Source organism: Salarias fasciatus, chromosome 1, assembly GCF_902148845.1.
Source record: "Salarias fasciatus chromosome 1, fSalaFa1.1, whole genome shotgun sequence".
In the NCBI taxonomy this organism is placed as follows: domain Eukaryota; kingdom Metazoa; phylum Chordata; class Actinopteri; order Blenniiformes; family Blenniidae; genus Salarias; species Salarias fasciatus.
The window spans coordinates 21442497-21469351 of record NC_043745.1 but is presented as its reverse complement, the minus strand read 5'-3'; the positions used below and the strand labels follow the sequence as shown (position 1 = coordinate 21469351).

The following is a 26855-nucleotide window of genomic DNA, read 5'->3' as shown; positions in this document are numbered from 1 at the left end:
CCGGACAGTGCAGTCTCGTGCAGGCTGACAGCGCGTGAAGCTTTGCGCGCCTTCCGATCCCCCCTGCAGCCACAAGGGGTCCACCTCTGAGGCCACACCAAGATGCTGGAGTAGGGGGGAAAAAATACACCTTTTCCACTCTTTGAATTTTATTTTATTTTATCACCAAACAAAATTTGAAAATGGCATGGTCACACACTGCAAAATGTAAGGCAATAAAAAAAATCATACTCTTATATTATTTATTTATTTAGTCATCATTCATTAATTCATTCCTTCATTATGCACGTGCGGGAAAAAAAAAAAAAAAAAAAAAAAAAAAAAAAAAACTTGAACTGAGAGACCTGCCCTCAGTAGAAGTTTTGCGAGGCAATTATAGCTGAACAATTTAACAGTTAAATCTGCACTCAAAAACTTTTAAACGCTCTAAAAGAAAGTTATTCATCATTTGGCATTTAAAAAACCCTCTGTATTATAGGTGACCCCCCCCCCAAAAAAAAAAGATAAATAAACTTTATTTAGAATAATACAACCTATTTACGATTTTTTTCGACGTTAACTGGAAGGTATGTACTGTAAGTTTTCTTTAAATTTATGAAAATTTTTCAATTAAATTATTTTTTGTGTTTTATTTTTTATTCTGATCGTGTTTATTTCGGTCATGTATTTGCTGACATGTGTGCTAATTTTCTCCCAATGAAACTATGTAAATATGAATTTTTTTTCTTAATAGCACTGAAAACAAAAAAAATCAACACTATTTGGGTGAGCAAATAGACAAATAAATTTCCAAAATTTGAACATTAAGTAGAAAATGAAGACACATAGCTAAAAAGTTTAAAAAAACGAGCTTACCTTTAACAATCAATAGTCTTCATGTAGCACATTTGGGGTCAAAACAGGAGCCCTGTCGTGTATGTGCTATTTTTTTGAATTTGATGTTAGGTTTAGTACAACAAATAAATAAATAAATAGAAATCTGAAAACTGTCAGGAAGAAAGGGTTTGAAAACAGCTTAACAACAGCCTGTGTGGGGAAAAGGCCTGCAGTCATGTGTTGTCAGTGTTTTGTTATCTTTTTTAACCTATCTTTTCTTACAGTTCAACTCTCTGCAACCATCCCTTTACATGCATTAGCATAATAAATAACATAACTTTATTAGAGTGAATTCATCAGAGTTGGTGCTTTGCAGGGAGGCTTTGTGTTATACTTTGTGTTTCATGATACAAAGTCTATGAACCTTCTTGACTCACCTCTGAAGACAGCTGTGAGTCCAGATACACTCCTCCTCCTCCTCCTCCTCCTCCTCCTTCTTCCCATTTCAGTCACGTTTTCCAGGTATGCTTGCAATCTGCACCACGTCCAGTTTGACCCAACCTGCTCCAGACCCTTGCTGGGGTCTTGGAAATGCGCCTGCAGCCTCCCGGACCCGCTCCGCCCGACAGAGGGCGCTCCATGAATGCATTTTGAAGTGAGGACCGCAGTTTGTCACGTCGTCTCCCCGGTGCGTCTTATCTTCCGTTCGCTGTGCTTTGTGAAAAGATGAGGCGACAGGCCGAGGATGGGATGTTTTCAATCCATTAATCAGTGTCACCGTTTCGGGCTCGTCCTCTTTGATGTGAAACAGACACTTGGAGAGTGTCGCCCATGCTGTGAAAAAAGGCTGATGTGCTGATGGAGAAAAAGCATCCTCTGGCAAATGATGGACCCTGCATCTGTCTCTCAACTCCTTTGTCCTTTCGAGATGGTCAGGTTATGAAATGCAAAAAAAGAAAAAAAAACTATAGCCAAGAGTTCAGGTTCCTCTATTTTTAATCTACTGACCATTTGATTATATTATTTTGCCTTTTTAACTACTTTCAGCTCATCATCACAAATAAACCTTGTATTTACTCCAAAGAGGCTGATATTCTTACATGGCTGCCCTCATATGTGGATTAGATATCTTAGAAACCTTCAGTTTTTTTTTTGTCTTTTTTTTTTGGGGGGGGGGGGGTTCTCACAGTAAATCCGTGGGATGTTTATTGGGAGCTTTAGAGGAGGCGCTAGAAGGAATTATCACCTGCAGGACAAATCTGTGCCAACAACACCTCAGTAGCAGCAACCAAGCCCACATTTACATAACATCTCAAACCATGGGGAGGAGGTGTAAGGCAAGGCAAATAGCACGACATGGTGGAAACGGTTGATGATGGTCAGAGTTCATTTCTATGTTTGCATTAGAAGTAATCTGATGAAGGCTGGGTCGTGCGGATAAATATAAATTTGTGTTTGGTGAGTCTTGTGAAACTTCAGGAATATGGCAAACTTTCAGGGCAAACTCCATCTGCAGAGGGAGAGATCACGATAAGCTCCCGAAACAAGTCTCTTTGTGGTTAGATTGATTACTCCCAGCAAATGTCAGCTTTAGAATAGAGTGTCATGCTTCTGAAGTCAGTTTCTGAACTTTCTTCTACAGTGTTCAAACTAACTTCATGTCGGTAATGGGAATATCAAATTGGATGTCACATTGTGTCAGTTTGAAATCACTTAAATGACAGCAAAATGTGAAGAACTTCTGAAAAGAGTGTTTGTCAGTGAAAGCAGTGGAAAGTGAGTCCAGTGCACCGGGAGTGTTAGGTGGGTGGGGTGGATGTGTTACTCCTCCTCAACACGCATGGCTGATGTGGTTTATGTAAATGCCCAAATTTAATTCTCAAAAGGACGGCCCTTTTCTCTGCCCAATGAAAACGAGCCGTGGCCGACACCTGGCTATATACCCAGGAAGGAGCCCAAAATCCCAATCACAGACCTGCTGGAAGAGCCCGGAGACGCTGCCGCAGGCAGAGAGAGAGAGAGAGAGAGAGAGAGAGAGAGCGAGAGAGAGAGAGAGAGAGCGAGAGAGAGAGAGAGAGAGAGGCGGCCGTGATGACTTCCAGTAAGACCGAGATGCCCGGAGAAGTGAAGAGTGACCCTGCAGCCCTCATGGCATCCCTCCAGCTGACGCCCTCACCGGTGCCCAACCCGGAGATCAAGTTCACCAAGGTCTGTTGCCCTGCACACCGCTCCACTGCTCCACCGCGCCGCCGACCCACCCACACCTTTTACTTTCCCGTGCGCGCAGCCGCTCACTTTCTGTGCGCAGATGTTTTATCTCAAAGAAAAAAAAAAAAAAAAAAAAGTTGGGAAATGTGTCAGCGGTGAGCTGAGTTTACAGCTACAGTCTGAGCCCGAGAGCGTGAAGCTCTCTCCGAGTCATTTCTATGAGGAGGAAAAGTTTTAAAAAGTGACAGAAGTGACGACTGGACGTCTAATCCTCCGCATCCACGCGCTCAGGAGGCGGAATATCATTTGATCCAAATCTGGAGTTCAGTTTTACAAACACTTTCGATTTAACTGGTGCAATATGCGCGTGTTTCCGTGTGTGTGTGTGTGTGTGTGTGTGTGTGTGTGTGTGTGTGTGTGTGTGTGTGTGTGTGTGTGTGTGTGTGTGTGTGTGTGTGTTAGACAAAGAGTGTGATTTTAGGTAACTAATGAAAAATAGCCCTGCTTTCCTGATTTTTAATTTTTCTGTCAATATGAGCGCACATTCCTGGTCACCACGATCCAGTCAGATAAGTGAAGATGTCTGGAGTGTGTGTGCCAAGTGAAATTGCTCATGCTACAAAATATTTGTCCAACTTTTAATAAAGGGCGTGTCATAGTTTGACTGCGTTGTGCACAAACAGTAACTTCCAAAGATTACTGAAAAAATTACAAGGAACAGTTTTTTTTTCTATCCAACAGTTTTATTATTTTGTTTTAAATTAAATCCAGATTGCACCTGGAGTGTAGCAGTTCCGCAGACACAGGCCAACATCATGTCAGATTAGATTACTGCGTGTGAAGTCAATTAATTAAATGTATTTTAAAGGGGATTAAAAAGGAAATAAATGTATACTTGTAAAACTGAATTCCTTCAAGGCAGTTTTTTTTCCTTGGGGTTATGTGCTATTTGATTTAAATGACTCAATTTGCTGTAATATCAGGCATCAGTGTGGGGGAAAAAATGAACCCAACCAAAATCTTTTCTGCCTTTTTTTTTATTTTAATGACATCAGCGATGAACACACACACTCAGGTTAGTCCAAATAGCAGTCAAGTTAAATAATTTGAATCAGATGTGTGTCCAGATTATATAACACAAAGTTTGTTTTCTGAATAAATTACTTAAATGCATGAAGTCAAAATGTGTTTTCAGCTTTACAGTTGAGTGTGTGGGTGGGAGAAAGAGGAGCAGAAACAGGCCGGAGAAGGAAGATTGATTCAAAGAACTGTTTGATTTATGAAGAGAATCACAAAAAAGAAAACAAAACTTTTTTTTCTCTGTATCATTGCCTTGATAATATGTTGTTATAAAACTAGAGCTGCAAAATGTGACATTTTGTTCAAAATCATGCCTTTGACCTGTGAATGCCAGGCTTTACCAAACAATGAGTTAACTTTCTCACATAAAACGCCCCGCGTTTTTACTTTATAATCAATGATTTTTCCTCATACACACTTTAGCAAAGTTTTAAGTAAAGTGATTGAATCAGTTCCAGATTACATCCTGTACTTGTGGATTCACTGACTAGTATTTTTTAATAAAATGTATTAGGATTAGGATGTTCTCTGCTGCGTTTTGCTGCTACTGCTCCTTGCTCCACATTACCCGTATTTTTATGATTGCGTGATTAAGGAGCTTATCACAAAGGGGGCAGACTAATGATAGCATGGTGGAAGTTCATTCACAGGCGTAATTGCTCTCTGTGTTAACACATATCTCGTGTGTTTTAAGTGCAAAGGGCGGACTCCCGCCGCACTGTGAAGAGGATGGTACATAACGCTGCGGCGTTGGAAGCCCCCCACTCCCTCACGGTGCAGAGTCAGTTAAAAGGGTGGAAACACCGTCGTACAGGAGAAAATTTAGGGAGCGACTTGGTGAATTAACCCCCAGGAATTTGGATCATCCAGTCCCTGTTGGTTTGGTGGACATAGGGGGCAGAAGGGCCCTGATTTATGGGCACCCCTGGCGTGGGCTCTCCTCACACCCTGTTCCTGTTCTCCACCCTGCTGACTGCAAGGGAAAGAGCGAACACTGCTGTCCTTTTCATGTTGTCCTTTTCAAATTGATGTATATGTGTATACGTCTTTTCCGAAAGTGAAATACAATATTTAGCTTTGTGTATTAAAATCAAAATTATATATACATATGTAAAAAAAAAAAGTTGTTTACTACGACAAAATGACTTTTGCTTTACAACGATTACATCAGATGACCCTGGAAACTGAGATATGACTTGTACGGTATCTCGACTTGACATATCCCTGTATAACAGTCAAGCGTGTGATAAAAACAGGATAATTGCAATCAAGGCTCGCCCCTTGTCCTTTTCACCGAGTCATGAACTGTTCAACCTTCAACACACGTTGTGTGATTGGAGCAGTTAAGATATTGTTCTTGTGGTGTGCCGCCCTACAAATACGACTTCTGTTAATGGTTTATCACCAGTTGTAGCTCACTTTTAGCTCACTTTCTCCAGTAGGAACTATTTTATGGAGGCTGGTCCTTTTCATTCTATCCCATACTCCCACATTTCCATGGCTGGACGGTTCCAACACACGGGTTTCAAAAAAGAAACGGTTTTAAAGTTCATATGACCATAAAGGAAACTATAAATATATGTGCAATGGCAGCTGTTTATCAAGGTTTCTTACTTGTGGCAGGAGTGTAGGAGATAGACTTTGCTTTAGGAGTAATTAAGCAGAAAGTTTTGGTGCCTCTTTAGCAGGTGAGACATCTGGCTTTTGTGGTTTTTCACACTGTTCGGTGATAATGACTTTTTAAACCAGACACTTGGTGGGACGAATTTAACAAGGAAGGAAGTAAACGCACTGCTTTGCTGCTTTTGCTGTAAAAGAACAGTCTATAAAATGTTTTTGTGTGCAGTAAAAAATGCAAATGAAACATGAGAACACACTCTGCCTTTTATTTTTTTTTGTAATACAGCCTAAAAAATGCAAACATATGACAATTCTATGCAATGAATGACACTATTGAGTTTCCACAAATCGGGACATTTAGTGAAATAACAGGGTTACATTTATAAAATTCACATGTGCTTCTTAGAATCAAAAAACTGCCCTAAACATAAAAAAAATTAACTAGGAGAAGACTTGGGATCAGATTCAGTGACCTTGTTCGCTGGCTGAGTTACAGATCTCTTAATCTAATCGAGTGTTATAGATTTTCTGGGTTGCTTTGCTCATGGTGACATTAGTGCACTTTCACCACAGGAACCTGTGCAGAACGGAGACCTGTGTGTTTGTATAGCAGTCTATGCAGAGACATCCTCTCAATTTGGATGAATAAGAGGCTCCATCAATCTGTCACTGATTGAGATAGTACAGATGGAGGCTTGGGGCTCCCTGATGCTCGCCGCTGTCCACCGGGGTGTAAATTATGACCCTGCCTCACTGTGTGGGTTAGTGGCCCTGCTTCGCCAGTGCCTGACCTGCAGTTCTGGAGTTTTTCACTTCAAAAAACCACCGTCTTACTGTGATCAAGATCAAACGGAGTCAAAGTTAGCGGATACTGTGCAACTAAATGATTTATCACAACGAGCACAGCGAGAACCCCTCCCTCCCTTGCGCGCCTTTGCTTACACAATCTCCCCGTCCGTGCACACATGGCGGCGGCCTCAGAAACACATCTCTTTGATTGTGACAGGGCAAGTGTGCAGTGCCATTAACGTGTCCACTGGTGTGAAATGCCTGCTTGTGCAGCGAGTGTAAATTATCATCTTAGCAGACACGTCAACATCGCGTCCCCCGTCTCTTAATCACTGTTTAAGGAAGAGCAATGACAGCGAGGTTACCCTGTTAACTTCCCACACCTTCAGTCTGCGGCCCTCTTGACAAGCAACGTGTAAATCCTTACGGTGTCATTATGAAAAACACTCGGCTTCATAAATCTGTAGGAATAGGCCCTTTTTCCCATGAGCACGAGACACAGCAGAGACAGAAGTGCCTTCCTAGATGTTTATTTGACTGTGGAAAAGCATGACATTTCTTTATAAATTACTTCCTCTTTTTCTAGAGATCCCATGAGTGAAGTGATGTAAAAACACTCTTTAAACACTCCCTTGACCTGAGATTTAAAGAATGGTTAAGTACACAGGAAGCCCATCAAACCTCAGAGAGTAAAAACACACACACACACACACACACACACACACACACACACACACACACACACACACACACACACACACACACACAACTTAAAAAAAACAAACGAGAGAAAGGATAGGATACTTTTATTGTGGATTTTTAAATATTAAATATAGCATTTTTATCTGTCTTGCTTGTCATGGTTGTTAAATTTTTAAAAAAAATAAATACTTACATTGGCTTACAATTGAACTTGCATGACTAAAAAACAATTATAAAAAGCGAGCATCCCAGAAATAGTTTCCAGTTAATCCCCCCCTCCCCCCCTTTTTTTTTTTTGCTAGTTCCTCTTTTGAAGGTGAAAATTTTGAATAAGTTTTGATCAGCAGCCTTAACCACTTGCCCGCACATGCCGACGAGACAGAGACGTTTTCCAGTGTGTGACAGCGAGGCCGCCCTCGCCGAGCCCAGGAGGGCAGGGTGGCATTGTCTCTGGGTGTGTGAATGAAAAACATGAAGGCTCCGCGGTGTCAGAACTGTGGAGAGGAGGCAGGGGGAAAAAAAACACCAGCTGGTCTCCACTTTCACATGCTCTCTGCTCGCTTGTAACAGTAGTAATTATAAGACTTTTGAAACCCATCCAGAAACAGAAAGGAAATAGAGGTCCTGTGATAGGGGAGGATATGAAACTTCCTGAGCAGACGAGTGTTGCAGGTGCCCGTAGGATTAGTCTGACTGAGGAATCTTGGCGTGTTGTGTATAAACACACACACACACACACATATAGGCCCATTCTCTCCCTCACACACACACACACACACACACACACACACACATGCATGCACACACACACACACACACACACACACACACACACACACACACACACACACACACACACCCTGAAACACCCATTGTTACGTGAGTTACGTTTTCCTTCAGCCGTCAGCGTTGGAGCTGTGAGAAGAAGCAAAGAGCCAAACAGATGTTTGGTTGGCTGCAAAAGCGTTTTGGCATTTCTTACTTCCCATCGCTGTTCACTCCTAAAAAAATAATTATCACAAATATCACGCACAGTTTTGTTAACAAGAAAAACAACGGAATAACATGAACACCATGGCATTGTTTCAGGCACAGGATGAGGAAATCTTGATTTTGATTTGGCATGAGAATTAACTTCGTCTGAAAAGATTTCAAATGAGCTGAGATTTAAAAAAAAAAAAAAAACCTCTTCCAACGCATTTTGTTTACGTCATGTCTCATCTTTTCATTATCCCCAAGGCCGGGCTCTCACTTGAATGATGTGACTGACAGCTTTTACAGAAGAGCATGGGAGTTGCTAAATGTTTGCAGCTGCCCTGTGACCCATGCAGAAAGTTTTGACCCATAAGCCCGCTGCTTCGCTCCCATCCACATCGGGCTCCACGATACGTGTCAGGAAACACACGCCCCGGCTTAATGTCAATTTTAATGCTTGTTCGGATTAATGCAGCAGCACAGAAATATTCAGAGTGTGAATTCAAAGCCCTCCAGCATAAAATTTGCTGGCTCGATTACAGGAAAACAGAATTGTGAGAGGAAACGTCTTGTGTTGCAGACTTTCATAAACATGAAATAATCATGTGATGTGATACCAAGAGCCCCGCAGGGAATGGGAAAGAAAACACTATTAGTCATTTGAAAATGTGCACCCTTTGCACTTGCTTTTTCATCCATGTGCTCTTTTCCCTTCGTCCAAATGATCCTAAAAGCAATTTTAAGAAACCTTGAGAGTTGATTTACGGCCCGGGCCTGTCATCTTAATCAAGTCTCTCAATGGCTCGAGACAAAAGTCTAACACCAGTCCGAGCCCAGTGAGAGGGCAGAGCCAAACGGCGGCTGACAGTTGTCCTTTTCTGGCTGTGATTTAGGTGGGGTCTGCTCCACTGTTCTCCTGCTTCATCCGTTCTCCTTTAGCAGCATCTTGTGAGAGGGGTTACGCCATGCATAAAGCTACCCACGGTCTGCATTCTTGCTCGGACTGTTGAGGCTGTCAGGGGGCTCCTCTGATTTAGGGCGCCCCACTTCAGTGGCCCCTATAAATTTAAAAACTAATTCAGTGCTCTACAGGACTTTTTGTTTTTGTAGCTGGCCCTCTGCTCCTTATCGTTACTGACAATTTTATGAAGTGCTCTTAATGAGCAGCAGATTAAAGGTGGCCTCTGATGGAAGGCGCCTGAGAATACGGGGTTGGTAAGAGAGAAAGAAAGAGCGAGGAGCCACTGTGGCCTTCGTCTGACTCTGCTGAGGCACATGGGGGATGGTTTTTTTCTGGCGGTGACCAGTCCACAGGAATCACAGAGGAATGAGGCTGTACTGTATGGCTCTGTGGAGTGGTACGCACAGACACTGAACGCCTTAAACATCTGCATGTAAGTTAGTCATACATCCACATTATGAGCCAGTCGGCCGTGGGAATGAAGAGGAGGAGGAGGAGGAGGAGGAGGAGGAGGAGGAGGAGGTGGACGGAGGCAGACACGGAGCGGAGTGGTGTGTTTGCAGCAGCTCCAGCAGTTTTCAGACTCCTTGGCATTTTATACCAGCCCAAACGTAAACACAGCTAACAGTTTACAGCCAATTAAATAGTACTTAAAGCCCAGCGTTTATGGGGGTAAACACGTTGGAGGGTTTAGGGAGGCGAGGGCCAGAGGGATACTTGAACCCTGCTTTCAGGTCTGCTCTCAGTGCATCTGAACTCCTCTAAAGTCGGCGGACGGTAAGAGCGTATGTATACACAGAGAGAGCTGGGCCTGCAGATGTTCCCCTTGCACTCTATCTATCAGACAGACCGACAGCCATTAAAAACAGTGTTTGAGAAGTCCGCCTAATGGATCTAAACATGTCAACAAGGAAGAGGATTCAGTCTGCTAGCGATAGATTTGTGACTTCAGATCACACCTTGTATTTCTTTTCACTTTTGATCCAGCGTGTGACCACATTCAAGAGGAATATCTCTCAGCCTTGTTGCTCTTGTGTAAACATTTATTTTTCCTTTTGTCTCAATAGATGTTGAAACTGTCCTGTTTGGAATGGCAAGGCGGCTGTTTAACGGAAGACTTGCTTTAACGCATCACAGAAACCAAGCACAGCACGTGTTTTATGATCTCGTAAACGAGCAGCGATGTTGTGAAACGTGTGTCTGTGTGCTTGGGGGGGTTGGGGGGTGGAGGTGGGGGTGTGTGGTGTCTGATAGGGATTTATCTGCACCCCCACAACTGCCCCACCCCCTTTGTCTGGATGGTGGAGCACTCCCCAGAGAGCAATGCTGGACAGGCAGGAATCTGTGTCCAGATTTCCAGAGATTCTCCCATATCCCTTACACAAGAGCCCGGAGGTGCCGGGCCCGCTGTCTCAGAGCTGTTTTCACTGTCTACAAACAGATGATTTGGGAGAATTTGGTCAATATTCTAAAAAGTTAAGACTGTAACGACCTGCTTTTGCAGTTGTAGTAACTCAGTTTTCAATAAGCTATCAAAAGTTGCATGTAAATCACCAATGACTGTCTTTTAAATGGATAAATCATTACTAAAATACCAAACACTTATGTTTCTTTTTTCTTTCTGCAGATTTTCATCAACAATGAGTGGCAGGACTCCATTAGTGGGAAGGTCTTTCCTACCTACAACCCAGCTACTGGAGAGCAGATCAGTGAGGTCCAAGAAGCAGACAAGGTAAATAATCTGCTGCCTCTCAGGGTTATCTAGTCTTGATTATTCACAGATTTATTGTTGCAGGAACAGTTATTTAAATAAATGAATGGGTTGTCTTTCAATGACAAGGTTGTGGGTTTTACTCCACATCTCTTTGGGATCTGGGAAGAACAGATCATAGCATGACAAGCATGAACAACAATTATTGTCTGATTACTTGATTTCTATATTCTAATGTGTGTCCAAATAATAATAGTAAAAAAAAAAAAAAAAATAGAAATGTGATGTGAAATCCTACCCCTATTCATTTAACATACAGCAAACAACCGGACAGCAGGAACCATCCATTAGTTTCAGATGTGCAAATTTGATTATTCTGCTGGAGAGAAAGGAGAAAAATGAGTAGATAATTATTTGAAATGTTTCTATTTGTAGGCTGATGTTGACAAAGCGGTACAGGCGGCTCGTCAGGCCTTTTCTTTGGGCTCCGTTTGGCGAAAGATGGATGCATCTGGCAGGGGCCGACTGCTGTTCAAACTGGCTGACCTGGTGGAGAGAGACAGTGTCTATCTTGCTGTAAGTAAATGAATTTTCAATTCTGAACACATTTAGATTGAGGAACCACAGCGGTTTAGTGGCTCGTGCATCAGAATAAATATATCCTGCTTGACTCTGGGATTATGTGTGGATTTTCCCTCACAGACCAAAAATACATGTATTAGATTAATTGATGACAGCAAATAACCACAGCTTTTTTTTGTTTTTGTTTTTTTGGAAAACTTCTCAATATTTCTGTGTGATTGACAGAAAAGAGTTCGTAGGAACCTAATGTTTGATCATAATGTTTGATGTATTAATGATTACGTATTAGCTTTTTCACTGTTCGGTTTTCCATCTTTTATGCTACACTTCAAGGCAACGTTCGAGCACCTTCAGTCGCCTCTGTGTTCGAAAATACAAATATTATCTTTGTCTTAAAGAGTACTCGTATCTGTTACCGGGAGGCCATATTTGTACTTTAGTGTTGTGTTAGTTTCACATTTCAGCCAGAGAGGTGTGTAAAGGATGGATGGTGAATGGAATTATGGCAGGATCACGAGGTTAAATCACATGTTTCTCAAACGTCTCCCTCGTCTCTCCTCAGACTATCGAGTCACTGAACAGCGGGAAGCCGTTCCTGCCCACCCTTTTTGTGGACATCCAAGGAACTATCAAGACGCTGAGATACTTTGCTGGATATGCAGACAAGCTCCACGGCACAACCATACCAATAGGTAGGAGACTTTTTTTAGATTTAAGATTTATAGCTCAGATTTATTGATAAACAGGATTGGAGGTGTGGCAAAGTTGGAAAAACAACATTTCATCTGAAAAAGCAAGTTTTGTTCCAGAGACATTTTTGCAATCAACCAAATGTTTCAGCACAATTCCAGCTCAGCTATTGCATTTGGACATGAAAGTAAAACATGTTTAGTTTAAAGTAATAAAATCTGGTAAATTAAGCAATTATTTTGTCTTGTTTACTCTTACAGTAATTAGATGCAAAATATTTAAACCATAGTTTTATACAATTAAGCATCTTTGTTCGGCAAACCTTGTGCAACATAATAAGTGAGCGTGCAGCCTCTGATAGGCCGCCAAGCATGATGCTACACGACCCATGAATGATTCAAAACATGAAAGCAGAATGTTGGAAAAAGACGAAACAATGAGCTGAAAGATGGTGAAACGTTCACGTCAGAAGTTTTGGACAGCAGGTAGTAATTCTCTGCGATTGTTAAAGGTTGCGACATTAAGAGAAAGCCGAGTATCATTTCATAAAACCTGTGGAAATATTAGTGTTATAGCACCCCGGGCGTTTTGCAGGGCTCCACAGAGCTGCACAGATTCTTTGTGGGTTTGTCACTCGTTTTCCGCAGCTCTTTTTACATCACTTTTTGTCATTTGATCCACTGATTCTTATCTGCTTCAAGATGTTTGGTGTGGTTGGTTCGGGCTTTGGCAGAGAGACATTGTTTAATCTCAGGAAGGGAAGGTGTCAAATTGATGATCGATTCACACGTTTATTGTCCCGAGGAGGCAGCTGCCAGTATTGCCCCTCTCATTCACTTGAATCGGGGGTGACATGGGGTGAAGTTGGCCGTCTGTCTCAACAGGAAGTAATAAGAATAAGAGAGAGGACATGGGAAACCTCCCGATACCGCTGCATTGTCCCTTTCAAAGCTTCTCTTGCACACCGCTGCCAAACTAACCATGGTGACCGTTTTGTAAAGCTCCGGTCGGACGGAGCTTTAGTCTGCTTGTAGACAAATGAAACAAGCACAAGTATTCCTGCATCCTGTGTGATGAATGTAACCATGTCTGTTCACCTGTCGGGACAAGGTGCAATACTTACACCTTTGTCTGGTTATGCTGAGATGAAGGTGTTGAATTTGTATCTCAGACTGTGAAATGATGGGAGTGTGTCATTATGTGAAGCACCTTTGGCTACACAATTTGGTATCGCTTACATTTGCTTGTTCCAAATTGAAATATAAGTCATTTGCAGACGTCAAACTTTGAAACAAGAGTCCTTTCTGTAAATATTGTGTCTGACAGATACATGGATAATTTATTCTGTACACAATAACAGTGCAACAGAAGTAATATCTACTCTGAAGCTGAAGAACAAGGTAGAAATATGGGATCCTTTACTCCAGTTTGATATTCATGGTCATGCTTTTGCTGCTTCTCACTGAAAGGGACTATTTGGCTTATCATCTACCCTGATCACTACAATCCAAAGGCAACATTAGGCAATCATCAGCTGACCACTGCTGTAACAATTTGATACACACATTTCTCAATACCAATTGTTTTTGTCCAGAGTGAACAAGCATGGCAACACCCACAGTCAGTAACTCCTTCTACTCAAGTAATGCAAGAGGAATGAGCGAACCTTTCCAGCATAACACCCATCTCTGTGACCTAAAACAGTTACACACATGCCTGTGCTGTTGGGGGCTCGTAAGGAAATGTAATCTTTCACCAGGGTTCGAGAATCAGGAATGCTGCATGTGGATTCATTTACAAATTAACGTGTTAAGTCAACAGCGCCGAGGGTGTCAGGTGGTGACACACTGTGTGTGTTGGAGTTACTTTTCAAGTCAGTAAAATTCAATTGATTATAACTAACTTTTTCACTTGTGTGTGTGTGTGTGTGTGTGTGTGTGTGTGTGTTTGTGCTTGCATACACTTCCCTACAGATGGAGACTATCTGACATTCACCAGATATGAGCCCATTGGAGTGTGTGGACAAATTATCCCGGTGAGTACAACGCTCCATGCAAGTGACGTCCACGCTGGATACAACTAGACAGAGAAGTGTGAGAAAAAAAAAACCTGACATGACTGAACTGACTGAGGCCTAAAAATATAATTTGGATTGGTAGTTGTGGCCTGCTTATCGAATTACATCCAGTATTTCCAGTAAGTCCCTGACAGTCATTGTTTATACATGCAGATTCTGTTGGTGAGCCCCAGAACTGAAAATGCCAGTGAGTTTGAGTAATGTGGAGCAAAAAAGTGAGAAGAGTGAGCATAGGGATTAAACATGGTTGGCTTGAGGAAAGGGGGAGATGAGAAAGAAGCAGAAGATCAAGGAGAGAGAGACTCTGTTGATTGTGCAAGACTGCAGAAAGCGTGTGGTTCTGTGTTGAGCCCCATGGGCTCCTGTGCGAAGCAGAAATAACACAGGCCTATGTGTTGTACAGTGATATGGCTCTATTGCACATGTGTTGCAATTTCCCAACTTTCCCAGAATGCTGTGGGAAGAGAAAATAGTGTACAAGTGCCGAGAACATTTTCTCACTTGACTGTGTTTAGACAGAGTGAAAATGAGAGTAAGTGACTATAGAGCGATGAGTTATTGAACTTGACTTGTGACCACCCAGTGTGTCAGATGCGTGATGACTCCTTTTGCCGGTGTGTGTGTGTGTGTGTGTGTGTGTGTGTGTACAGTGGAACTTCCCTCTGCTGATGGCAGCGTGGAAGCTGGGTCCAGCGCTCGCATGTGGAAACACTATCGTCATGAAGCCTGCTGAGCAGACGCCCCTCACCTGCCTCTACATAGCAGCTCTCATCAAGGAGGTAAACTGAAGAGCCACCCTGCCAACTGCCAGCGTTTGGACTTCGGGCACTTGTACTCAGCTCATTTAATCAGTCACTTGCATCGATCACTTTGCCAAGAACACAGTGTTCACTACGAATCTGGCCAGTGGTTTATTTGGATTTTGTAATGCGGCCTCAACATAATCTTGTTCATCGACTGAAACATTGCAACAGCTAGAATCCAAAGCCACTTTAAAATATGTAAACATCAAAATGTAATGCTCTAGTCAAACCGCCAGACTGATATAAGGAGTTACGTGCCCTCACAAACAAATTTAGAAAACCAAATCAAAGTAGTTTGACTGCGATGAGCCACTGTAGTGACTAAAGGCTTTAGCAGTGAATCTGCCCTCACTGGTGAATGTCACAGGTCAGCTAAGCCGTACCCAGTGTATGTTCTGTGAAAGCTGGGAAAACATCAGTATTTTTCACTTTAGCAGTATAATACTGCAGTAATGGTGGAAATGTACTTTATGATCACACTGAGCGCCACGGCATTTAACGCATATTAAGATACGAGACAGAGGCAGTAGTTACAGGGAAGTTCCATCTGGGAAATTCCAACCGAATAGAAAACATAAAATATACAGCATTTCATATGTGACATTAATGTGACTCATCAGCAGTTAAAGTCACAACAATCATCTGAATGATCTGCATTCAGAGAATCATGTGAATTTAGGAAAGCATAAACATCCAATCACTTCAAAAATATCTGTTATATAATGAATTGAAGATGGAAAAAAGTGAATCAGCAGAACAATTCACAGTTTTCACTTGTAACTTGGATGTAGATGCTGAGACAAGAAAAGCAGACATCTGTGTGCCATCCACTGTGGTGCGGTTAGTCAGTGCAGCTGTGTGCAGTGGAGGTAAACGCTTGAGTTAGTCAAGCATGATGGGAACTAAGAAGTGTTACACGGTATCATATTGAAGCCAAATAAAGTTGCACAGAAATGAGTATCTGTTCTTCCCCTGTCCTCGCTGGCCTCTCCCCTTTCTGGAGAAGATCTGTCTGCTGCTGCCTTCCTCTTTTTGATGTTGTCTACTTGTAGGGAGGCTGGGTTGGGTCTGGATTCCCCCACACTGCCTGTGGTTTTGCTTGGCTCTGCTGTCATCTCCGCTAAAGCTTGTTTCCTCTCATATTGTTTTGACAGGCCGGGTTTCCACCGGGAGTCATCAATATTTTGCCAGGATACGGGCCAACAGCAGGAGCTGCAATTGCTTCGCACATGGGCATAGACAAAGTGGCTTTCACGGGATCGACACAAGTACGTTTCTCTGCTCGTTCAGCGGCGGTCGACTGCTTACTGTTGTCAGTAAACACAAGTGACACAGTGACCAACATGTGCGGGGCATAAGAGCAATGCTGGGCAATTAGGGGTTGTTTTGTGCCTCTTACTCAAGCTTAAATGACAAAGAAATGCCATTTTACATAAGCTGCATACCCTGTCATTACTCCACATGACAGGGCTCTGATTTTATCTCATGCACATACTTGTGCTGTCAAGTGTTTTCACATGAGTGTCCTCAGAAATACTGCCTTTCCTCCTTTTCCTCTCAGATGTTCCTGTATTAATGTACGCCCACCAAAACCTCTCCTTTAACTTGCTTTGGGCGCAGAGGCAGGATGCACGCCTGTACCTCTGCAGCACAGGGAAGTGGTTAATGAGAAGCTAAAGGACATACCGTGTTGAGTGTCGAATGTTGTGGGGTGAATGCATTCCTGAGGCTGGAGGTAACAGCCTGAACTCCAGCCAGACCCCAATTTTTACAGATAATTTATCTACTGTCTGAATGACTGCTCCGTTTAAAGCATGTGCGTTTGGACTGTTTCTAATGTTGAATTCAGATTTATAATAATGTTACATGAACCACAAATGATGTGTGTCAGTTGGTGTGAGGCAATGAATGTCATGTTCCTCCTCAAGATTTACGAGCACATTGCATGACAGGAGCGTCTGAATGGATCAATGTGATTGATCATGAAAAGAGATTAGATTTCCAAGTATACAAGAAGCCTATCAAAGTCCCGGACCATCCATCCATCCATTTAGAAAACGTATTAACATGCTGAAAGTATAGCTGGAACCAATACTTCTGACTACAGAGGGTTCATATATGTACATGCAAACATGTTTCATATTTTTGTTGATGTAAATTAAAGGAGAGATATGCAACACTGATACCTTTGGCAACTCCACAAAAAATTACTCCCCAGGATCACAAATTGAGAACCACTTACAAGAATATGTGAGAGTTACATCTCTTAGCTCCCTGAGATGAACTGACTGTTTCTTACCATGACAGACGCTGCCTGTGTTTGACAGGCCAGTTGTTATCCAGGTCTGATGTAAGTCAACACTTATGATTGGCTCGTGTAAAGTCCGACATGCCTGAAGGATTGACTTTCTTTTCAACAGAGGCCATTTCAATTTCTTTCACACCCTTTATATTTCAGTTCTAATATTGTATTCATGATTTCTCGTTAAAGTATCAGATAAATATTGACTACTATTACACCCAGCATTAGATTACATAAATGCACCTTCTAACTTCAACATCTTCTTTCTTTTATCATCTTGTCCTGATTGAACATTTCCTTTGTAAGTCGCCCAAGTTTTCTACTTCTTCTTCTTCTTCTTCTTCTTTTTTTTTTTTTTTTTTTTACTAGTTTTCCTGTTGTTTCATGCGATCTGGAGCCAATTACTGAAAGACTGAAGCAGCGCTGTCAGGGCCTGCTGATGCCCAGACAGTGAGTCACTGCACTGTAGTAGCAATGATGGGTTCCTTACGACCGCAGCATCTCCTCACAGGGCAGAAGGTGGAGGAGTAGTTACAGGTGCATTGTGGGGACCGCAAGTCATCCTCTTTCTGACTCACTCGTCTGCGACACCACGCAGAGGAGTCCGGCGGCCCGGCGTTGTTTCCTGGACCCCTCGACAAACAGACGCCAACCTCTCAGCCTCTGATCAAAGACAGACAAAGAATACCAGAGAAAATGAAATTAAACCATGTATTCTGCTGTTTTTAGACAGCTTCAGCACTGATCACAGAACAGCAACGAACCCAGCTCACACTTTTTCTTTTTTTTAATAGATTTTAAAGTGAATCAGAGAACAGATAAAATGATGAGAAAAGATGAGTCTGTCAGGGGTTTTCTGTAGTTCGTGACTAGAATGTTTTTTTTTCCCCATTTTATCTCGATGATTTTAATGGAAAATAAAACAGGCTATATGAGTAACAGGAAGGCTTGTTTAGTTATCGGGGTGACAAGTTTCTCAGGATTATCTCTCGTGTTCCTGCTGTTTCACACCCATTTTAAATAAATGGGTAGCATATTGTATTTGGCTTCCTGTGCAGATTTAGCCCTTCTTTTCCTCATGCTTGTGGCATTTTGTACTGAACACGTTACCCATTGCCATCTGGGACTGACTCTTTCAGCGTTGCAGAAATACTTTGACATTTTGGGAAAAACACATATTTTCTTTCTTTTGAAGAGCTGTTGAAGGAGAGTGATGCCACGCTCATGCCTGTGATCTGTTTGACAGTAAAAAGTGGAAACAGGGCAAAACAATTGTCAGGCGCTTTCCAGTGGTAACAAAACACAGCACTTAGCACTTTTGCAATTTAGTTTACGTATTGAATCAATCAGCTCAAATGCCATTTATGGGTTTGTTTTTACATTGCCTTGTGTTGTCCTTTATTGTTTCTCTTAATGGCCCCCTGTCTTATTTGAAACAGTTGGATTTTGCCGTGTTCTTGGAATTATCTGTTTGGATAAATTAGCTAAATCTGCCTCATGACAGTTCCAGTTCTCATTTTAGAAGCATTAGTTGTTAAGACTCAACAAAAAATATGCAAGATGCTAATTAGTTTATTTTAAAAGTGCAGATTGATGGATTTTTTTCCCCTTTTATAAACAGGGATACAAAGTGACAGATATGAGTAGAGTAGAGTAGAGTCATCATCAATCCCAACCTGGGATTTTCTGAATTCTGGATTATGCTCATCTATCAACATGTTTTAGTTATGTTATTAAATAAAAACTTCCTAAAAAGTTTTTTTTTTCCTTTTTAAATGTTTTAAATGAGCTGTATCTGGCTTTTTAACAAACCCCATAAAAAACATGCGTGAAGTTTGCAGTCTTTGCTTAAAGATATGAAAAACCACTTGAGTTTTTAAACTTCCAACTGTGAAAACATGTGGGTCAGCATGAAAAAAAAGGCCTTAACTAACTGTCTGGCTGAGCATCATCACAATTGTATATTGTATAATGTATGTTATTTTTCCTTTTTTTTTTTTTTTTTTTTTTTTTTTTAGAGAACCAGGGTGAAATTCTAATGCTACCAGATATGGACACTTTCCTCATAAAGGGGTTAAGATGAATTCATTATGACACTGTACAGATATAGATAGTTTCACAAATCTGGAATGCTATTCCTCAGTGTGTCATGTGTATATTGTTCTTCAGTGTTTTTATATGATATCACATTTCTTCATAACAAGTGAAAAGGAAGTATGAAGATCAGAAAGACAAAGAACGACTACAGTAAATCCCTTGTCTTCTTCAATATCGACACATCAGACCTGCTTCATACCAAACAACCTGTCTCACGTCACGGCGTTTCAGTTCACAGGACACCACCCACACACCTTGTGGTTGCCTCTTCCTGCCCTTCGCTGTGTATCAGAGGCTGTTCCCAGCTGAAACATCAGTTTGTTTTCCTGTTGCTCTCTCCAAAGCCCTGTAATAGATATTCATTCTGTGTGTTTGCAGAACTCATGTTTCAGCTGGCGGACCAGTGCATTCCTTGTTTGGAGCTAACCAGCCCCTTAAAGATATTTAATGGCTCCAGCTGATTTAGTGATCTGGCTGTGCGCCCGTATCTCTACGAGTAAACCAAAGATCTGTTTCCTCTGCTAGATCGGCAAGCTGATCCAAGAGGCAGCTGGGAAGAGTAACTTAAAGAGAGTGACGCTGGAGCTGGGAGGAAAAAGTCCCAACATCGTATTTGCGGACGCCGATTGTAAGTTTTCATAATGTGTTCCTCTTGCTGCGCTGTTTAATTCTGACCCTCACCAGGTGGTCACAGCTTTCTTTAGTTTTGTGTTTCACTCTTTGGACCTTTGACTTGTAGATACAGAGCGAGTATCTGAAAATGTTCAGGAGGATGGTGGTGCTATGAAAGCCTCTGGATGGATGGCTTTCATATGCATTCTAAGTGTCTGACAGAACTGGGGGTGTCGAGGTTTTCAAATGCTTTCAGCAGCCGTGAAAGGGGCTCACTTCGGCCTGTAAATCAGGCGAATGGACCCTGACTCAGTCGGGTGCTTCAGCCGAGACCCATAAATCACAGGGGTCCGTTAACCCTTTGTGCACAACAGCAGGGTCCTGTCTCCCAGGTGTCAGGTATCAGATTTGCACAGGCTCGCACCAATAACAGCACGCACATCTTTCCCCAGTCAGATGGAGTTTTTATACGTGGTGGATTATATTCAGGTTGGGAAAAATACTAATTAGAGCTGCTCCTATTTAAAAATCAGCCACAGGGTTTTGCAGCGGTGTCCATGTTGCAGTTTCTTAAATGAAACGTTCATCTAGCTTCGACTAACTGCGGCCTCCTCTGTGTTTGCTCAGTGGATCTCGCTGTAGAACAGGCCCATCAGGGCGTGTTTTTCAACGCAGGCCAGATGTGCACAGCAGGCTCTCGCATCTTCGTGGAGGAGCCCATTTATGACGAGTTCGTCAGGAGGAGTGTGGAGAGAGCCAAGAGGAGGATAGTTGGAAGCCCCTTCGACCCCACGACTGAGCAGGGTCCTCAGGTGAGCTGGTCTTTGCTTTACTGATCATTTCCCCTGTTTTAGTTTGTCATGGGTTTTTTTTTTTTTGTATCGTTCTTTCACTTTCGTTCTGATTAAGTCTGTTTTGTCTGTTGTGGTTTTTCCCCTCCGCAGATAAGCCAAGTGCAGCAGGATCGTGTCCTGGAGTTAATCCAGAGCGGCATCAGCGAAGGGGCAACACTGGAGTGTGGAGGCAAAGCTTTTGGCCAGAAGGGGTTCTTCGTCGAGCCCACAATTTTTTCCAACGTGAGAGACGACATGCGCATCGCCAGAGAAGAGGTATCAATAATAATGCCATAAAGATTTACTCAAAAGCCTGAAGCGTTTGTGTGTGCAGCTTGGATAATGTGGGTTTGATCTGAATGGATTGCATGAAAGGCAGAAATGGAACAAATGCTGCTTCCTCCACTGTGTTAATATCACACAAAAATACCACAAATAAAGGGCCTTAAAAAATTAAGGGCAAAATCCAACTTTTCAGAGAAAACATAAAGTAAGAAAAGTAACGACAGGATCCGTGTTGTGTCTGAATTATATTGCTGTTGACCTCTAGGCTGCACTTTTTTTTAACCACTTCAGAGGTCTCACTTCTTCATTGGTTCCCAAAAGCTAATTTATTGAACTAATCTGAATTTCTTTCTCTGCTCTGGTCTCTCATCTTTAAGTATGATCTCATTAATTGTTAGATTTGTGCTTTGCCTGTCACAAAATGTAACATATGACAAAAGACTAAATACTGACATGAAGCTCTAAATTAGTTGCATTCATTTATTGTTCCACCAAGAATTTTCATGCATCTTTTTCATTCTCATCTGTTTGCAGATTTTTGGACCTGTGCAGCAGATCATGAAGTTTAAAACCATTGAGGAGGTGATTGAAAGAGCCAACAACACAGACTATGGTTTGGCTTCTGCTGTGTTCACCAAGGACATCAACAAAGCCATCACCGTCTCCACGGCCATGCAGGCTGGCACTGTCTGGTGGGTCCCTCCTGCTCGCTCTCTCTGGCTCTCATCGCTAATTTTTTTCATCTGGGACGTATCAACCATCTCTGCGTCTGTCATGCAGAAACTGCAAACTGGCATCGTGCCACTTTGCTATCATTACATAAGCCACAAACAAATGCTTTCCTTCCTTCTTTCCACTTTTATTCAATCAAATCTCAGACATTCGAGATGTTGAAGTATCGTAAATAATGTGCCCGTGCAATACAACAATTCAAACCAGGAACTGTAAAAGTAAACGGACACTCTAATTTTATAATTTGTATAAATGAAATAGTCATAAAATGTTTCTTGTTGAGTTTGCTCAAAATTGTTTTGTTTCTTTTGTAATCACCCACATATGGTTGGGAGTAGGAGTTGAAGTATAGCTAACGTGAAGCATCTGCCAGAAATGTTTCACCACTTGTGGGACTCGACCACAGCCGAGACGAGGAAACATTTCTCCACAATGTCCTTCATCCTGAATGTTGCTTTAATCCCCATATCAAGCTCTGTACACCTTTCCACAGAGGAAGAATGTAGATACTCCGGATGTTGTTGGAACTCATCAGTGTGTCCACTTTGTGTTCATTTAAATTTGGCCAGGAACATACGTATCTGCACTTTTTTTCAGTATTGGGTAGGACGTGATTTGCCGTTGGGGGCTGTTGGGTAAACCTCTCTTCTTTTGATAGATTATCTGAACCACTCCGAGGGATAAAATCTGTCTCTGCAGCGTGGTCATCAGAGCCACTCCATGGCTTGCAAAACACATCAAATTAATGCATTTTAAAATTCAAATTAAACAGAGCTGCATGCGCAGTTTAATGCACTGAGAATCAAAGTCTTGTGATTAACTGTTATCTCGCACGTTTGTTTCATATTGTGGTTGAGTGCCATATTTCTGGTTTCAGTTTTCAAAATAGCTTTTGAATTACATTTTTCAAAATGTGCATTTATTTTGTCGATTTGTTGACTGGGGTTTGTGAAAGCTTTTCACATGTATTATGATTTGTAGTTTTACGTTTTATTGAAATGATCAGTTTCTCACTCTATTTAATGGCCTTTGCTTTCTTCTCAACTCTTGAATATTCCTGCCAGTATTCAGGGTGGGTCAAGAAGAAAACAAATGTGGGAAATGTGCGGGAGGCTGTGATGGGCAACAGTGTGAAACCAGTGAAGATACTTTGTCACTCAGATCTGAGATGAGAGTTCCTTCATTGTCTTCAACTTACTTTGGACACCAAATGTGAAAATGTGATGTTTCTTACGAATGCTACCAAGATAATCACAAGTTAAAAGGATAGCAGAAAATACAAAGGAGAGGAAAAAAACTATCCCCATAATGTTCTTTGCTTTCATTCCATGATCCCAGTTGTCAGAAATGTTCTTTCATCTGCTTTTATCGTCATGTTCACTATTTTTATTGATAAGGAATCCTGTAAAAGAGTTCAAAATCTTTATGCCAATTTAATAGGCCCTGAAATTCACCCAGGTTCCTCACCTCGTCATGTTTTTTTCATTCTGTACTCAAATAGTTTAATATGTTGTTAACAGCACTCTTTCAAAAGTTCTTTCCCAGGCACTTTCAGCTAGTAAATTCACAAATATACAACCTGTCAGCAGTCAGGCCTATTTGCTAAACAGTAACAGAACAATATTTTCAGTTTCAGAGGGATTCAGAAATGGCAGAATATGCTGACAATATGTTTCCCCATCACTCCTCCTGAAAATAGCTTTGGACTAAGTTGTGCAAAAAAAGATTTTTTTTTTTTTAACCGCAGGACTTGAATGCATGAGAGTGATCGATGTCTTGTTTATTTCCCAGGATAAACTGCTACAACGCAATGAGCTCACAGTGTCCATTTGGAGGATATAAAATGTCTGGCAACGGCCGTGAATTGTGAGTATGACTTGGTCGACTGCCTGCTGAAAATACACAAATTAGCTACGATATCACTAATACTGACATTGTGTTTTGAAAGACCGCTTTCCAAAATTGCTTAACATCACATAAATCCTTTCCGAGGAGGATATTGCAATTTTTCTACTCCAGCCGTGTGTGTGCTGTAATTCCTGGTGGCTCTCAGTGTCTTAGTTACCGCAGACTGAGCGGCTTGGTTCTGACTTCCTGTTTCAGGGGACAAAACGGACTGAAGGAGTATGCCGAGGTGAAGACCATCACCATGAAGATGGTCGCCAAGAACTGTTAAGACAGCCGCCTGCTTCTGGGAGGAAGACTGTCTCCTCTCTCGTCAGTCCGTCCATGATGGTGAACCACACCAACCGTCAAACCCAGTTATCTCCATGGTAACTCCAGGCTGCGTCCGGCCGCTGCCCCCCCGTCCCCCCCGTCAGCCCAGACAGTCAGCTCAGTCTCTGTCCAGCCATCCTCCGCTTCGCCTTCAACATGTGGACTCTTCCTCTACTGACAACCACTCAACTCCCCCCAGACTGCATACCTCCTCCACTAACTACACTAAAGCACTCATCGAGACGATGGGGGAGGCTGCTCCGACTGCAAAACCCACCCGTGACCATGCCAGCCGCTACACCCGGATCCTCACCACAACATCCCCCCCCCTACCCCCCCGAATGCTGGAAGCTCAGAGACTCAGTCGCCGCACTTGTAATCAACTCTTTACTAGCAATTTGTCATGTGTTGGGAGGCAGTTTTGATTTTTCTGTTAACTTCATACTGTGCGATGTTATCCTCAAAACCTCATGTTGCCGTCTTGGTAGAATTTATGCGAGCATTCCAGCTCATTCAAGACCACTGAAGATGTCCGTCTCAGACAGGAATGGATGAAATGTTAATTCAGAATTAAATTCAATTTTTAATTTTCCTTGTTCATATTCTAGCTCATATGAATTAACACTGTACGTCAACCTTTGACTGATGTAAACGTGAAAGATTTTAACCTCTTTAAAGCATTTTACTCTCACCTGCTAAAAGAGGAGTAGATGTATTTTAAACTTTATGTAACTGATTTTCATTGATGTCCATCTATGTTTATGTTTATACAATCATATGCTATAAAATTATAAAATGACCATAGTGGGTCTTTTTTTTCTGTAAAAACCTTCAAGTATTGATTGTGTTACCAGACAATTAAATCCAGCTTCAAACATCCATGCAGCCGGAGCTGTTCCCATCTGACTGCAGCAGACAGGATGCACCCTGGACAGGTCACCGCTCCGCTACGGGACAAACGCAGATACACACATTCACACAGACGGGAACATTTTAGACTCACCGTTTACACAGATGCATGCAGTTTTTGGATCATGGAGGAAAGCCGCGTGAGCATAGGGAGAACGTGCCAACTCCACACAGATTGACCCTCAAGTCTGGAATAAACTGGCCTAAAATGCAAACATGCTTTCACTTTAACAGTAGCTCCACTCACAAATGTTTGCTTACATTGTGTAGAAATCATTAATTTTGCCATTTGGACAGGGTTGAAAGACAAAAATTCAATTAAAAGAGAAAAAAAAAAACACTCAGGAGCAGAATAGTAAGGAGGAAATGTGAAAATCTGACATTTGAGGGGAAACACTGCAGCTGAGCTTATGAAATGAAACACACTCATTGAATTCAGTTTTTACATCCAAAAAAACCTTCTGTTTCAGTTTTCTAGTTTCTTCAAAAAAAAAAAAAAAAAAAAAAAAAAAAACAAATAGGACCACCAAGAAATACACTCAATCAAAGTTAATTCTAAACTATATCTGGAGAGGATCTTTGACAGTTTTCAAATGATAGATTTTACAAGGTTTCTGGTTTGTTGCCGGCTGTGGTCACAAACTTCCTTGGACAAAACTCTCATTTGATCTCACATGTGTAATGAATCATATTCCAATTTGATAATATCATTCATGCAAAGGGTTTTGATTTGAAAATCGTTCAGTAGAAAGTTGTGTTTGTTGGTTTGGGTTGCTCAGAGGTTCGACCAGCTGCCATTAATACTGCAGTAGAAAAACGGTCACGATATGACACAGTGCTGCTGGCCAGCAGAGGGGGGATGAAAGTTGCTCAAAACCAGCCACTGACCTTTATGTGTTTTACCAAAAGCCAATTTTATTGAGAACCTTTGATGAACCGAGTGACTGATTTCAACAATTTGAGCAAAATAAATAAATAAAGGGGGCAAAAAAAACATTTTCTTCCTCACAAAAGTGGAAAGCACAGAAATGGTTTATTTTTTTCATTTTCGCTTAAAGCTCCAACACGATCGACACCCATCCCAGTGTTTATCTCTGGTTTTTAATTGTTTAATCTATGACAGATATCACTTAATCTTACATAGCTGTAAAATAACCTAAAGAAACACAGGGGCTGACAAATATGCTCACCTGCTTGATGACGGGGCAAAAAAGATTTCGGCTCCGCACGTTTAATGAAAATATCCTTCTGCTCAATGATGTTTTCTAAAACACACATTGTTGTGTTAATCCATTGCCATCTTTTAAATATTGAAAGAAAGAAGTGATGAGACGTGCGAATAGAGAGGAGCTAAAACAACAGAAACATCAGTCGGTGTGGTGTTGGCGTTCTCGTCGGAGATGAACAGATGTGAGGACACTGTGCTGAAGCTTTTCTTTGTTCAACAGCTTTTGAATTATCAGAGTGCAGTTTCCCACAATTCCGATCCCAGTTGGCATCTGCAGCCCTTCCAAGGAGAAGATGAAAAAGTGATGTCCTTATTGCAGCACTCTGGTAACACAACAGGGGATGCCTGTGGATGCACACTCTCCTGTTGAACTGACATTCATTAAGTCCTGCAAAGGAACTTATTTTTGCAGAGAAACTGAATGTTTTTAGAGAAACAATTCAAAAAGATCCCAGTGAGACAATGTGAGATACAAACCGCTTTGTAGAATATGTGACCTTCTGTGTGTCAAAAAGCCGCAAAAGCACCAAAGAAAACTCATAAATTTGAATCATTTACTGAACATCTTACTTTCTTTATGCACCAGAGAAAAAAAAATGCATTTTAGGAAAACAGGGTGAAAAGAG

General features: G+C 41.7%; 1 protein-coding gene across 1 annotated transcript; it reads left to right on the top strand.

Moving 5' to 3' along the window:
* The first annotated feature begins 2787 nt into the window (after positions 1–2787).
* aldh1a2 (aldehyde dehydrogenase 1 family, member A2) lies at positions 2788–24892 on the top strand. The gene is made up of 13 exons (XM_030092369.1): positions 2788–3024; positions 10779–10883; positions 11298–11438; positions 12007–12136; positions 14108–14169; positions 14862–14990; positions 16169–16282; positions 19939–20041; positions 20653–20837; positions 20970–21134; positions 21678–21835; positions 23667–23741; positions 23979–24892. Exons 1-13 carry the CDS (start codon positions 2908–2910, stop codon positions 24049–24051), a joined length of 1557 nt encoding a protein of 518 aa, XP_029948229.1. The 5' UTR covers positions 2788–2907; the 3' UTR covers positions 24052–24892.
* Positions 24893–26855: the final 1963 nt, after the last annotated feature.

Coding starts and splice junctions, on each gene's coding strand:
- aldh1a2 (XM_030092369.1), top strand. CDS start 2,908: ATGACTTCCAGTAAGACCGAGATGCCCGGAGAAGTGAAGAGTGACCCT. Junction 11,439..12,006: donor GAGACAGTGTCTATCTTGCT/GTAAGTAAATGA, acceptor GTCTCTCCTCAG/ACTATCGAGTCACTGAACAG. Junction 23,742..23,978: donor TCTGGCAACGGCCGTGAATT/GTGAGTATGACT, acceptor TTCCTGTTTCAG/GGGACAAAACGGACTGAAGG.